This window comes from Tupaia chinensis, unplaced genomic scaffold (assembly GCF_000334495.1).
Source record: "Tupaia chinensis unplaced genomic scaffold, TupChi_1.0 Scaffold000049_1, whole genome shotgun sequence".
In the NCBI taxonomy this organism is placed as follows: Eukaryota; Metazoa; Chordata; class Mammalia; order Scandentia; family Tupaiidae; genus Tupaia; species Tupaia belangeri.
Window position 1 is genome coordinate 1,676,142 of NW_006159507.1, and position 12,327 is coordinate 1,688,468.

Sequence of the window (12,327 nt, forward strand, 5' to 3'; positions counted from 1 at the left end):
CTCTCACTCTCACTCTCACTCTGTCCCTCTCTGGTCAAATTGAAATAAATAATGAATAAATAAAGTTAAATAAAATAATTCTAAGAAAAGATAAATAAAATAGTTCTTTAAAAAATGATAAAAATGGGAACCAGCAGTTAGCGTAATGGCCATGTCGCTGGACTCCCACGTAGTCGACTGCGGTTTGCATCCCGGACCTGGTGGCTTAAAACTCATGCCGGGCGCGTGTGCGTGCGTGCCCAAGATCCCGAGAGGAGAATGGAGAAGGGATTGCGGTGTGACCATCCCCCCTGGGGGTGATTTCTCGCTTTCTGTCTCTATGTCTTTCTCTGTCTGTCTGGCGAGCGCACGCGCCCTACAGTGAAAATCTCTCAAAAAACATGATAATAATAATAAAATTAAGTAAATAATTCTTTTTAAAAAGAAAAGAAATAGGCCAAGTTTTATTTATTTTTAAAATTTGCTATAGGGTACATGAGCTTGCAGAAGAAAGCAAAAGAATGAGGGGGAAATGGGAAAGCACCCCCCCCCAGCTGGATGCCCATGCTACAAGCCCTTCCCCTCCCGAGAGTTTGGGCGCACATGCACGTGCACCAAGGGTGTTTTGTAAGCCGTTGAGTTCCACAGTGCAAACCCTATAGTGGGCCATGTGGGAGCAACCGCCTTAACCACCATGCCATTGGCTGGCCCAGGCCAGCTTTTAAATACCCAGCACAGGAAAGTAGCACTTTTTTTTTTTTTTAATTTGCCATGAAGCTCATGTGCTTGCCAGAGAAAGACAGAGCCTCTGAGAGAGGAAAGTGAGAAAGCACCCCTGGCCCCAGGATGCCACACCTCACTCTCTTCTCCCTCATTCTCCTCTCTAGATTTGGACATGCACGCACATGTGCCTGGTGTGCTTTTCAAACCACTGGGTCCAGGATTTGAACTACACAGTTGAGTATGTGGGACCTGGCCACGCTAAACACTGCAGCTGGCTGGCCCCATATTTTTTTAAAATCTTGCCAGAAAGAGCCACTGCAAATAGAGGTCCCCCATGTAACTTCCCTTCAGCAGCGAAAGGCTTAGCTGTGGAAGCTGCGGTGCTTTGACCTGTTCATTGAACAGTCTGAACACGTTTCAGTGACGACCGCCAAAGTTGGAACTCAGGGCGTGTCATAGCGTGGGAGGCTCTCCAAGAGAATCAGGTGACACGTGACTGGTGCCCTGGTGTTTGTGGGACTCGAACTGCGCTGTTGGTGGAGGATCCAGCCCCCTTTAACCACCTGGCCACAGGCCGGCCAATTGACTTTTTTGTTTGTTTTGGAGAGATGTTTGCTATAGGGAACTTGTGCTGGCCAGAAAGACAGAAAGCACGAAATCACCCCCCAGGGAAGATGGCCATACTGTAATCCCTTCTCCTTCATTCTCCTCTCAGGATTTTGGGCACTCACACGTGCATACGGCTGGTCCAGGATTTGAACCATGGTCAACTATGTGGGAGTCTAGAGCCTTAACCACTACGCCACCTGCTGGCCACCCCCAATTGACTCTTGATTAAGAGGACACCATTTTTAATTTGATACATTCATGTCGACTCTGCCACCCAAGGCTGAGAGTCTTTCCTACAAATGAGCTTCCCCTCAGCCTCAGAAATGTGTGATAACAAAACAAAAGGCCCGTCTTCTTTTTTTTTAATTATTTGTTTTTATTATTATTCATACATTAAATTGCCGTACCTCATTTAGATTGTGAAGAGACTTTACCCCGCATGATCTACACCTCAGTCCAGCCCAGTCGAGACCACCGTACACATCCTCGTCAACAGACGAGAAACCTTGTCTGTGTCCCACAAGTCTTACCTGTCCACTTCCCCCAGATTCCCTACGCTTTCCCCTCCCACTCTCTTCCCACTTTGTTGCTGAGTGAAGCAAGTCGGGCTATGAAAGAGAGGCATTGTATGTCTCCACTTACCATACACCGACTGTCTGCACTCTGTGGTAGAGACTGAAAGACTGGAGGACATAAAAGTATTCAAAATTGTAATGGACACTAGAGACAAAGTGGACCTCCGTCTTCTAAAGCATCTTTTTTTTTTTTTTTTAAAGTTTGTTATAGGGCTCTCACCAGAGAAAGAGAGAGATGGGGAAAATGAGAAAGCACCTCCTCCAGTGGGGATGGCCATATGGCAGTCCCCTCTATTCCACTCCTCTCAGGATTTTGGGCATATACATCTCTCCACCCCACATGTTCTTTTTTTTTTTTTTCCATAAGAATTATTTTATTTGGGACTAGCAGATGGAGTAATGGCTATGTCACTGGACTCCCATGTAGTTGTCCACAGTTCAAGTCCCAGACCCGATGGCTTAAACTCATGCCGGGCACATGTGTGTGCATGCCCAAAATCTTAAGAGGAGAAAGGAGGAGAAGGGATTGTGGCATGGCCATCCCCCCTGAGAGGTGATTTCTCACTTTCTGTCTCTCTGTCTCTCCTGTCTTTCTGGCGAGCGTACATGCCCTATAGCGAAAACCTCCCCCCCCAAAAAAAAAAAAAGAATTATTTTATTTAACTTCATTTATTTATTTATTTTATTTTTATTTTACCAGAGAGGGGCAGAGTGAGAGAGGGGAGGGCGAGGAAGTGAGACAGCAAGCTGCCAGGTCCGGGACTCCAACTGTGGTTGGCCATGTGGGAGTCCAGCGCCTTTAACCACCACACCACCTGCCGTTCCCCCTCCCCCCATGTTCTTCAAACCACCAGGTCTGGGACTCGAACTGTGCAATTGGCCATGTGGGATCCAGCTGCCTTAGCCTCTGTGCTACCTACTGGCCCCCAGTGCACTTTTGTTGGCGTTGAGATCAGTGGTTCTCATCTCTCCCTGGAGGACCAAGTGAGTCAACATTCCAACGTGTAAAGCCCGTGTGCGTGTGTCAGAGGCATGGGGCTGTGGTGTCTCTCACCATGACCGTCGCTTGTCACCGAACCACAGGCCCGTTCCCGTGACCACTTCCCGCCCACTGTTGATGCTAGCGTCTTTGTTCCCAGGTGGTGATAAAGAGTGTCCAGCTCGGGAACCAGCAGTTACCGTAACGGCTCTGTCGCTGGACTCCCACGTAGTCGACCGCGGTTCGTGTCCCGGACCCGGTGGCTTAAAACTCACGCCGGGCGCGTGTGCGTGCATGCCCAAGATCCTGAGAGGAGAATGGAGGAGAAGGGATTGCGGCGTGACCATCCCCCCTGGGGGGTGATTTCTCGCTTTCTGTCTCTTTGTCTCTCTCTGTCTGTCTGGCGAGCGCACGCGCCCTACAGTGAAAATCTCTCCAAAAAAAAAAAAAAAAGAGTGTCCAGCTCTAGGCTTACAGGTTTCCCTGGAGTTGCTAGTATCTTGAATTTCTTTCCGTTTATTTTAGGAGTAAAAGTCCCTCGCAATTTCCGACTGTTGGAAGAACTCGAAGAAGGCCAGAAAGGAGTAGGAGATGGCACAGTTAGCTGGGGTCTAGAAGATGACGAAGACATGACGCTTACACGGTGGACAGGGATGGTAATTGGGCCTCCAAGAGTAAGCGTCGAGCTGCGGCTATAAATGTCAATGTCTTACGTTCACTCTGCCTCCTTTAAAAACACTTTAGCCTTATGGAAAAACGCTCACCAATGGTATATTTTCTGAAATGTGGCTATTCTTTTTTGACCAGTTTCAGTTTATATATTTGAACCTCCTCTGATGCTGTTTAATCCCTCTAAATGGTAAGCAAAAAGCTGTTCAGACGTGTAGTGTGAATTTTCATGGCGATGTACACAGTGAGGTTCGAGGTTGACGCACCACAGGTGTAGTTTAGCATGAACTCGGGTGGATCAAATACCAGGCTGCAGGCGTAGCCAGGGCCTGAGGCCACACTCAGGATGCACTTTGGAAAGCCAGCACCGCTGTGGTCTTCTGCGCCTGCTCCGGGGCTGCCGTGCACCTGCGACCTCGTCTATCGTCCATCGGGCCGCTCGGCCTGGGTGGGGAAGGGAACTCAGAGCTCTGTGACCTGGGAGAGCACCTGGTCTTTCTAACACCAGCTGACCTTTCTTCCAGGGTAGGTAGTAGACCCTCAGAAGGTGCCGTTTACTTCTCACCAGGTCCAGCCTCAGAGGGCGAAGTCACCTCCCCAAAGGCATGTAGCTGGTCGTCCCAAATCAGGTTGTCTGACCAGAGACTGTGTGTGTGTGTGTGTGTGTGTGTGTGTGTGTGTGTGCGCGCGCACGCCCCGTTCATTGTAGGGCACGTGCACTTGCCAGACAGAAGAGGAAGGTGATAAGTCACCCCCAGAGGGATGGCCACGCTGAGTCCCTAATCCATTGTCCTCGTAGGGGTTTTTGGACACTCAGGCACCTGTGCCCGTGTGTTTTCTGACCTGCTGGGTCCAGACTCAAACTGCACAGTCAACCATGTGGCATCAGCTGTTGTAACCTTGGCACCACCTACCGGGCCACCCCTTTTTTTAAAGAAAGTTTTTTGTTATTGTTTGTTCTTTTTCATTTTTTTTCTTAAAGAATTATTTATTTAATTTTATTTATCATCATCATTTTTTTTTTTTTAATTTTCTACAAGACATGCGTACTCATGAGAGAGAGAAAGAGAGAAAGCAAGCCACCAGGTCATCTGAACCAGGTCATCCACTTGGGAATCTAGTCCCTTGGCCAGCACACCACCTGCTGGGCCCATTATTGTTTGTTCTTAAAATTGATTTGTTTATTTCTTCAATGAGAGAGAGACAGATAGACAGACAGACACCTGTAACAGGGTTCCTATGCTGCGACCCAGCCCAGCCTCCACCAGCCCAGATCATGGGTGGCCATGCACCCAGCGTGCACAGAGAGGCCATGGGAGGTGAACCAGGGACGGTCCCATGCTGGTCCTGTTGTGTCAGCCCTGTGCCGCCACCTAGCCCAGAATGCTTGCTCTTGGTGCTAGGCCACGTTGTCTCCCTCTGGTTTACATTTGCAGTTTCCATTTGGTACTTTATGGAATGACGCAGTGTTCGGTAGTAACTTGACATAGGGGTCGGAAAGAAGGGTCCCACGTGGTGACACTGGTTTCAGACAGGCAGCAGGTGATGCCACCTACGTAGTGGGTCCCGCCCTGTGTCTGCTTGTGCCAATGGTGCCGTTTTTTTTTTTCCTTAAAGAATTATTTTATGCAACTTTATTTATTTATGTATTTATTTTTAACAGGGAAAGGGAAAGAAAGGAAGTGAGAAAGCAAGCCACCAGGTCTGAGGCTCGAACCACGGTTGTCCATGTGGGAATCCAGTGCCCCCCCAAGGGTGCCTTTCATTCCACTGCACTTGAGGCTCTGCACAAGCACGTGGGAGTAGGACAGGGCGCTCTCTAAGTGCCAGGGCCCTCAGACATTCACCGTAGACCATCACCAGCGTGCCTCTGCTGAGTAGCCAACTTTGCCAATCAAGATTGCTTCTTGAGTCATTTTTGTTACCCTGTGGTTTTGTGAGTTTGTTTTTTGTTTTTATTTTTAAAGAATGATTTATTTAATTTTATTTGTTCATTAATTTATTTTAATTTGACAAGAGAGAGAGAAAGTGATAAAGCAAGCCACCGGGTCCAGGACTCGAACCGCAGCCATATGGAAGTGTCCAGCACCTTAACCACCACACCACCTGCTGGTCCCCTTGGTGGACACACACACACGTGCACATGTTCCATCTGTTTACTCGGTTATCTTTTTACCCTTGTGCAGACCAGAACTTTACTAGGGAAAAGCAGTGTGGAATCTCGATTCTCCATGGAGATGGTTTTCTTTGTTGTTTCTGAAAGTCCATTCTACCTGACAGCTTCCTCGCCGCATTTCTTCTCTTCTAAGAATGGTTTCTTGCGGATAAGAACAAGTCTTCCTTTCTCCTTGCTCCCATGTACCTGGAGAGGGAGAGTCAGTATGTTTATTAGCCAACTGACTGACACTCAGGTTCTAACAAATCAAGAATGAACCAGTGTACCGCATTGTGGATACACCAAATGCCACAGAATTGTATACTTAACCAAAACGTTGAAGAAGTAAGTTCTGTTGGAAATATTTCACCTAATATTCCCCAAGGGGCTCTAAGTGTTTTTGTTTTTTTTTTTAAGTTTGACCAGAGAGGAACAGAGCAAGAGAGAGAGAAGGAAAGTCAGGAAGCAAGCCACCAGGTCTGGGACTTGAACCACGATCAGCCATGTGGGAGTCTAGCGCCCTTAATCACCACGCCACCTGCTGGCCCCCCCGGGGGCTAAGTTTTAGGGGTAGCTACAGCATGCCAGGTGCTTTCTGTACATTTGTTTTTGTTTGTGAGAGGTTTTTGCTATAGCGCGTGTGCGCTCACCAGAAAGACAGAGACAGAGAGACAGAAAGCGAGAAATCACCCCCCAGGGGGGATGACCGCACTGCAATCCCTTCTCCTCCATTCTCCTCTCAGGATCTTGAACGTGCACACACACAGCGTGAGTTTAAGCCACCGGGTCCGAGACTCGAACCGCGGTCAGCTACATGGGAGTCCAGCGACAGCTATTACACCAACTGCTGTCCCACTTTCTGTACATTTGGGTTTTTTTAATAGTTTTATTGCAATGTAATTTGTATGGCATAGGACTCACCCTTTTAAAGTATACTGTTTAGTGGTTTTTGCCATATTCCAGAGTCATGTAACCACACCGATATCAGAACATCTTTGCTCCAGGAAGAAGCCCAGACCCACCAGCAGCCGCTCCTCACTCCACTCCCAGCCCCACTTCCCACCCTTGACAGTCATGATCTGCTTTCTTGCTCTGAGAACTCGCCTCTTGTGGACTTAGCACATAAGTGAACTCATACAGTATGTGGTCTTCTATGACTGTCTTTCTTTTCTTTTTTTTATTTTTTTAAGAGACAGATTTTTGTTATAGGGTATATGCACTTGCCTGAGAGACAGAGACAGAAAGTGAGAAATTACCCTCCGTTCTACTCTTGGGATTTTGGGCACACACACACATGCGCCTGGTGTGTTTCAAGCCTTCAGGTCTGAGACTCGAGCCACGATCAACTATGTGGGAGTCCAGCAACGTAACCATTACGCCATCTGCTGGTCCCATGGCTGGGTTTTTTTTTTTTTTTTTTTTTTTTAATGTGGCATCGTTTTTCAAGGTTTATCCATATTGTAGCCTCTGTCAGTATTTTGTTCCTCGGTAACATTTCATTACCCAGACATATTGTATTTGTTTAATCATTAAACTCTGCAATCCCTTCTCCGTTCTCCTCTCGGGATCTTGCGTATGCATGCACATGCGCCCGGCATGAGTTTAAGTCACCGGGTCTGGAACTTGAACTGCAGTCAACCACATGGGAATCCAGCAACATAGCCATTATGCCAGCTGCAGGTCCCAGCCCCTGTAGTTTTTATCACCCTGGTTCCCTGAGGTTAAAAACAAAAGACATACGAGGACCTATCCATTTCTAGGGGCTTGCTCTGACCAATCTATTTTATGATTAGCATACAAGATATACGCTGTACAACTGGAATGGCAACATTTTAAGGCCTCTAAATAGAACACTTGATTAATTTATCTTTCTATTGTGTTTTTGTTATCGCTTTACTCAAAAGAAAATCTTTCTTTCTTTTTTTTTTTTTTTTGGAGAGATTTTCATTGTAGGGCGCGTGCGCTCGCCAGACAGAGAGAGAGACATAGAGACAGAAAGCGAGAAATCACCCCCCAGGGGGGATGGTCACGCCGCAATCCCTTCTCCTCCATTCTCCTCTCGGGATCTTGGGCACGCACGCACACGCGCCCGGCGTGAGTTTTAAGCTACCAGGTCCGGGACGTGAACCGCGGTCGACTACGTGGGAGTCCAGTGACATAGCCATTACGCTAACTGCTGGTTCCCAAAAGAAAATCTTTCTTCAAAATTTAAAAAGCATATACCATGTGATCCAGCAATTCCGCTAGCATTCCCTGTAGTTTTTCTAGAATGCATCTCCCAAAGACCACGTGCAGCATGCTCTCATGCAGTTGTCAACAGCAAAATATTGGAAACAACCTCCGTGCCTTGCAGTAGCCCCCGTCCCGTACGTTTGCCCTGTTGAAGAGTGGGACAGGCCCTGTGTGTCGTGACAGCTTGGTCTTGTGGCTCGTAAGTGAAGGAAGCAAGGGACAAAGCCCAGCATGTCATTTGGTGTAGGAGCAATGCAGGCGGAGGACAGGGCCACATATGCACTTGGGCCTCACGTGTTCAGCTACCTGCAAAGCCCAGAGGATCCGGTGATGGCTTTGCCTTCCTCAGACGGGAGCTGGCTGCCCAAGCCAGGGTGGAAGGAAACCGTCTCTGCCGCTGGCTTGAGAATGGGGCATTGAAACTGCCTGGAACAGGTCCTGTGGCACCCAAGAGACTGAGAAAAGAGGGAGAGAGAGAGCGGGAAAGTAAGAAAGCAAGCTGGCAGGTCTGGAACTCGCACTGCGGTCGGCCACGTGAGAGTCCCGCACCCTTAACTACCAGGCCACCCGCCAGCCCCATCCTTGTCTCTGTCTCTTGTTCCAGAATCCCGTCGAAGGTACCACAGCACGCCGAGTCGGCCTTGCACCCTGACAGTTCTCGGGTGTTCATTTTTGATGCTCTGGCCAGTTTCAAGGAGTCCTAGTTGGGTCTCCTATAGAAGGTCTCTGCCTGGAATCCAGCGTTTTTCTGATGATTACACCAGGGTTATCACGGTCTCTCTCTCTCACACACAAACACACACACACACACACACACACACTTCTTAGGTCCTGGAATAGTTAGCAGTCTGTAGGTTCTGGGGCCGTACTGCCTGGTGGTGACAGAGCCTGTGTGCACACGGCTATCTGGAGTCCAAGGAAGGTGTGTCACTCTTCGTAAAGAGAGCAAGTCTTTATGAAGTGCTAAGTCTTGGCAGGTGTGTGTGTGTGTACACGAGGCTACAGTGTCCGATGGTATGGCTGCCCTGTGTAGTGAGGCAGGCCCTCCCGCAGTCCCTTCACAGGGCTCACAGATTCTGCGTCCACTGTGAACAGCGCCTCTCCTTCTCTGTAGGAAATTCCTAGAAGTGACTTGCTGGTCTGGACACGCCTGTTTCACGTTTTGATAGGCATTGCCAAATTGCCCTATGAAGCTTATTGACAAAGTGGAAAGTGTTTATTTCATGATCAAATAATGAATTTTAAGAGCAGTGTTCCTCGGAGACAGAACATTCCAGCAATTCTCCCTAGGGCACATTTCCTTTTATTTTATTTATTTATTTATTTATTTATTTTCACTAAAATCTTTTTAGCAGGTCCTATAAAAGGCTTCCTTGCTTGGTGATTTGTTGCTGTTGTTCTTTTTTAAAAAATTTTTGCCATAGGATGTGTGCACTCACCAGAGAGAGGAAGTGAGAAATCACCCCTGGGAGGATGGCCATGCCGCAGTCTCTTCTCTTCTCCGCCCTCTTGGGATTTAGGGCACGCACACACACACACAGCTGGCATGTTTTTCAAGCCACCAGGTCTCAGCCTCAGACTGCAGGGTTGGCCATGTGGGATCCAGCCACCTTACCCCCACACCGCCTAGCAGCTGCATGGGCTTTTCAGTGACACCTTCAGGTGGCTCTGCTCACTTCCAGAAGACATTTCTCACTGAGCCAGCAACGTTCTAGTGGGACATCAGTGGTCAGAGTTTCTATGGGTTTCTGATGTTTATTTTTTTTTAAAGAATTATTTTATTTAACTTTATATATTTATTTATTTGTTTATTTTAATTTGACCAGAGAGGGACAGATTGAAAGTGAGAAAGCAAGCCGAAGGGTTTGGGACTCAAACTGCGATCGTCCATGTGGGAGTCTAGTGCATGCCCTTAACCACCACACCACCTGCCAGCCCCTATTCATTTTATTTTTTAAGAAATTAGTGGTCGAGGGGCTGGCAGGTGGCATGGTGGTTAAGGGTGCTGGACTCTCATGGCCGACAAGGGTTTGAGTCCCAGACCTGGTGGCTCGCCTTCTCACATACTCTCTCTTTCCCACTCTGTCTCTTGCTCTGTTCCCTCTCTGGTTAAATTAAAATAAATAAGTAAAGTTAAATAAAAAATAATTTGAGGCCAGCAGTCAGCGTAATGGCTATGTCGCTGGATTCTCATGTAGTCAACCGCAGTTCAAGTCCTTGACCCCGTGGCTTAAACTCCAACCTCACACCGAACATGTATGTGTGCGTGCCCAGGATCCCGAGAGGAGAATGGAGGAGAAGGGATTGCGGTGTGGCCATCCCCCCTGGGGGGGTGATTTCTTACTTTCTGTCTCTCTGTCTCTCTCTGTCTTTCTGGTGAGCACATGCACTCTGTAGCAAAAATCCTCTCCTAAATAAATAAATAAATAAAAATAATTCTAAAAAAAGAAATTAGTTATTGCACAGATATTTTCAAACTTGACTTTATGGCATTGAGAATAATGCTGAGATCTGATCTGGTATGATCAGAACCCCATTCTTGGCTGCCCATGCTCCGAGTGTACTATCAGTAGCTAGAATGACCAGCGAGGCTTACCAGCCCCAGAGAGCCCCAAAACCTGCTGTAGGTGAATATCGGGGCCTCAGAGCCTCCAGTGTGGTCATCGCAGATTTTTAAAAATCTTGAAGAAATTTTGCCTTTGGAGGCCGGCAGGTGATATGGTGGTTAGGGGCGCCGGACTCCCACATTGGATGACCGAGGTTCTAGTCCCAGACCTGGCGGCTTGCTTTCTCACTCTCCTACCCTTTCCATCTCTGGTCAAATTAAAATAATTAAATAAATAGAATAATATGTCTTTTTTTTTTTAGAATTATTTTATTGGTGCTGGCAGGTGCTGTGGTGGTTGGGGGTGCTGGACTCTGACATGGCCTACAGCAGTTCGAGTCCCAGACCTGGCAGCTTGCTTTCTCACTTTCTCTCTCTCTTTCTCTTACTCTGTCCCTCTCTGGTCAAGTTAAAATTAATTAATTAATTAGTTAGTTTAATTTAATAATTTTTTAAATTTAAAATTTAAAAACAAAATTAAGAGAGTGACAGAGAGGTGAGAAAGCAAGCTGCCAGGTTCAGGACTCAAACTGCAGTAGGCCATGTCCAGCGTCCTTAACCAACACACCGCCTGCCGGCCTCAATAATATAATTCTTTAAAAAAAAAGAAAGAAAGAAATGCTGCCTTTGAGCTGTGCGACACAACCGTGGAACGTGAATGCTGGCCACACCTGAGATGGATTTGGATCCATCTGGCCCGTGGGTGCTGTGTGGCTGTCAGAGACCACTAGGTGCTGAGGATGGTCGTTTGTAGTATTTTCCATAAATTCGTGTGAAAATCATGCCTCTCTGCTTCCCACTTGTCCTTTTACTGGCTTGTTACCCTTCTCGGAGATAATCGTAATTGCAACGTAGTCCTCACCTTGTAAAAGGGTAAAGAGCAGCACTGCTCCCCTCTGCCAGCATCTGGACGCCGATTCTGCTGGGGGGCGCAGACCGAAGCCCCTGCGCTCCCTGTTCTGAGTTTAGTTGGTGAGTCTGATGTTGCCCGAGCACCTGTCTTAGGATGTGACCCGTAAATGGACACAAACCTCAGACCCCAGGGCTGTGGAGGTGTGGGGAAGGTGCTCCTACCGACATGGCAGGGGCAGAGGGCGGCCAGCGGCAGCGCCTATTCTGGGCTTCACCCGGGGTGAGACTTAGTACAGAGACTGCCGATCGCGGCCATCAGTGTGCTTCCTAGAATCGAGAATGCCCCTTCCACAGCATCCCCAGAGAGGAGGGCAGGTCTGCACGGAGAGAGATTGGTGTGAATTCCGCTCCCTCGTAATGGACTGTAATGACGACACCCTTCAGTGAGACCGGCTGAAATTTCCGGTGGTCTTTTTTATTCTCCCGAGGTCAGAATTCACATAAACCAGTGCAAGGGCTAGTTGTAGCCGGGTTACCGTGTACCGAGTGGGCTCTGCACCCGGAGCCTGCACCCGCGCTCTGGCGGGGAGAGTGGGGTTTCGCAAGTCCTACCCTGTGCCGCCTCTGTCTGTTCTTGCCTGACATCTGTACTCTTTCTTTTTTCCAGACAATTTATGAAAACCGAATATACAGCCTTAAAATAGAATGTGGACCTAAATACCCAGAAGCACCCCCCTTTGTAAGATTTGTAACAAAAATTAATATGAATGGAATTAATAGTTCTAACGGAGTGGTAAGTTGTGTTGCTGCCCCCACTTGTTCTTCAGGGTCGAGAGTTGCCCCGTGCTTGCATCAGGATGCCTGGGCTGGGCCCGAGTCCCTTGGGCGCTCCTCTGAAATTGTATGATCAGATGTGCCCCCGTGTACATTTTCATGCTCAGCTGTCACG

At 48.0% G+C, this 12,327-nt stretch overlaps 1 protein-coding gene across 1 annotated transcript in view; it reads left to right on the plus strand.

The window, feature by feature from the left end:
• UBE2V1 (ubiquitin conjugating enzyme E2 V1) overlaps nt 1-12,327 on the plus strand; it is a 30,771-nt gene that overhangs the window by 15,912 nt on the left and 2,532 nt on the right. The window contains 2 exon segments of the mRNA XM_014591211.2: nt 3,391-3,521; nt 12,046-12,171. Of these exon segments, the coding sequence (XP_014446697.1) occupies nt 3,391-3,521; nt 12,046-12,171 (257 nt within the window).